The sequence below is a fragment of the Punctularia strigosozonata genome (assembly GCF_000264995.1).
Source record: "Punctularia strigosozonata HHB-11173 SS5 unplaced genomic scaffold PUNSTscaffold_103, whole genome shotgun sequence".
Classification (NCBI taxonomy): Eukaryota; Fungi; Basidiomycota; class Agaricomycetes; order Corticiales; family Punctulariaceae; genus Punctularia; species Punctularia strigosozonata.
The window spans coordinates 1-2,915 of record NW_006767535.1 but is presented as its reverse complement, the minus strand read 5'-3'; the positions used below and the strand labels follow the sequence as shown (position 1 = coordinate 2,915).

The following is a 2,915-nucleotide window of genomic DNA, read 5'->3' as shown; positions in this document are numbered from 1 at the left end:
CATGTAGTACATTTCTTGTGAACTAAGACTTTGACTGCAAAATGACCAGCCCGGCAATTGTCTGGGCAATCCAGTGTCTGCCGCTTGCACACCTTATCTCCTTGAGATCTGCTCTCTTTGCAACTCTCGCCACCATGCCCGTAGAATCTGAACGGAACAACCTCCTACAGGCTTACCTCACAGCCATGCTGATTGAAGAGATCTTTACCGAAGACCATGAAGATTTAGAGGCTGCCTTTCAGCGGACACAACAGGACCTCAACATCATCTTGGCAATTCTCGAGACTCGCTACATGCATCCCCGCATCCATGTTCCCAAATCCACTCATTTGAATATCGCCTTTGCATATGCTCAGGAACCTGCTCATCATCCACGCTTTGTGAACATGATCCGAATGGAGCCACAGTCCTTTGCTATGCTCGTTCAACTCATCCAAAATCACACCATCTTCCAAAGCAATGGACGTCGTCCACAAGCACCTGTTGAATGGCAGCTCCTGATCACGCTCTACCGACTTGGGCATTATGGAAATGGTGCTTCTGTCATGGACATTGCCCGCCAGGCTGGCTGCTCTGAAGGGACCGTTGAACGGTACACAGAGCGGGTGTTTACAGCCATTGAGTCCCTCCATGACAGATTTGTCCGCCCGTTGTCACCAGAGGAGACTGAGGTTGAGAAGATTTGGGTGGAACAGCATGTCGGGCTTGGTGGTCTATGGAGAGAAGGTTGGGTTATGTACGATGGCACAATCATCGTCTTATTTGAGAAGCCTGGATTGGATGGCGAAGCATACTACACCCGAAAAGGTAATTACGGTCTGAACTTACAGGTCAGTGGATCATCTTATCTTTATACATCATGCTCATATACAAAATAGGTTGGAAATGTACCATCTAACCTACGCATCGTCGATTACTCCCATGGTCTCACTGGCTCAGCACATGATCAGTCCGCATTTGAGCACACTGCTGCCTACAAGTACCCCGAGTTCATGTTTAAAGGCAATGAGTTTGCCTGGGTGGACTCTGCATACAGCTGCACCAAGCATACAATCCCGGTACACAAGAAACCTGCATCACTGCGACGGGATGCAGCCATGTTTGACAAGGCTGTCTCCAATATCCGGGTTCGGAGCGAGCATTGCATGGGGCTTCTCAAAGGCCGCTGGCAGTGCCTCCGTGGACTACGGGTACACATTCGGAACAAGGAAGTGCACGTCAAGGCCTGCAAATGGATCACTATAGCAATCATTCTCCACAACTTTCTTATCGAAGCCGAAGGGACACGCTATCATGATATGTTCATTGCAGAAGGGCTTCCACCCGAGCCGGATCAAGATGCACAGGCTGCTGAACCTCAGATCAATGGGGATAGGCAAGGCAAAACCAAGTGTAGGCAGCTCATTGATGAGTTGCTTGCATCACGGCGATCATAAAATAGATACATTCATATTACTGTAATAAATGGAGGGGTTAGGGTTGATTAAAGGTGAAAGAAAGAGTATGATTATTGCGTGCAGCATCAAAGCTCTTCTTCTGGTTCCTTGATAGATCCCCACTCCGGAGACCTAGGACACCGAGGAGGTGAGGCCGAACGGCTTCGGTGAGAAACTGACCCAGAAGGCATGCGCTCAAGCTCACGGAGCTTCTGCGCATATTCTTCGCGTGTCCAGATTCCCTCTCGAAATTCCTCCAGGAGGACTCGACGTGACTCGAGGGCATGCCGACGGTGGTCATGCATCTCACGAACTTGTAAATTTTGCCTAGCAAATGGGTGAGCGTCATGATGTCTAAGGCAAACATTATCATCACTTACATCATGATATCCCGAATCGTGCTACCAAGGTCATTTGCCTTTCGCTCGTATCGGGAACCCGACGCAAACGAATTCGACATGTTGAGTGACGGCTTGGCGTACCGAGGCGTATTTGACGGTGCCCTGTCCTCTTTGCGAGCGGAACTCGCAGGCGTGGACGATGGTGTGGACGTCGTACGAGCTTTGGTGCTTGCGGAAGAGGGGGCGGCCGGCATCTCACAATCGGTCGAGCCTAACATTGCGAGCAGGTCAGTATACTGGGCCTGCAGCTCTGGTGTCATGACAGCATCCTGCAGGGTGGATAGGTCGATGTTGGAATCCAACGATGCCAGCGCAGCACGTTCACCATTGAGACGGGGGCTCGGGGGCTGCAGGTGAACCGTCTGCCGCCCATGGGGACCAACACCCGTCGTGACCGCAATCGGATTGTGATTTGGCTTGGTGGCAAGGATGGCATGAAGGCGAGGGAATGGCGGGAATTCCAATTCGATTTGCTCTTGAGATTTCGTCAGTCAGAGGTGCGGATTGTAAACACACGGCTTACCCCACAGATTCTTCGCATCTTCGCAGTTTGACTGGTCAGGACCAGTCGGTGGGATGTACCAGCCATCCAGGTAGACATCCTGCTCCATGGGAGACTCGTCGTTGCCTCCCTTCCCTCCCCTGGTCACTTTGAGCCGTTTTGAGTGTTCGCGGTACGTGGAGGTCAAACTGTGCGCAATTAACTCAGATACAACTCGCCAGGTGTGACAGCTTTCTTACCTTTCAATCTGAGCCCGAATCCTGTTTGTAAGGGTCCCGCTATCCTGCTTGTAATACTCCGGAAATAGAGTTTGCCCAATTCGACGAAAGACCGCATTCTTCGTCTCTCCTTGGATGTCCTGCACCGCCGTTGAGACAGCTGAAGTGGTCTCATTGATATTTACTTACCTCGCCACCCTGCGGACCAAAGAGAACCTTCCTGTTCTCCGATTTTTCGCATTCAGTCAAGAGTGCGAAGACCCAGTACCAGCCGTTGGCATGCCAGGGTATCGGGGGTATCTTCGTGGCCTTAAGCTCGGCTGATGACCCTTATATCTTCTTAAGGCGGCATGTACGT

General features: G+C 51.1%; 2 protein-coding genes across 2 annotated transcripts; one reads left to right on the top strand and one right to left on the bottom strand.

The window, feature by feature from the left end:
• Window positions 1–134: 134 nt before the first annotated feature.
• Window positions 135–902, top strand: PUNSTDRAFT_31381 (uncharacterized protein; the record flags this gene model as incomplete). Its single annotated transcript, XM_007389387.1, has 3 exons — window positions 135–584; window positions 663–830; window positions 879–902. Coding segments are annotated over 3 exons (642 nt in total), but the record flags the coding sequence as incomplete, so codon positions are not given.
• A 1,363-nt stretch (window positions 903–2,265) lies between these two features.
• PUNSTDRAFT_31519 (uncharacterized protein) lies at window positions 2,266–2,857 on the bottom strand (the record flags this gene model as incomplete). Its single annotated transcript, XM_007389386.1, has 4 exons — window positions 2,266–2,312; window positions 2,361–2,527; window positions 2,579–2,717; window positions 2,764–2,857. Coding segments are annotated over 4 exons (447 nt in total), but the record flags the coding sequence as incomplete, so codon positions are not given.
• Window positions 2,858–2,915: the final 58 nt, after the last annotated feature.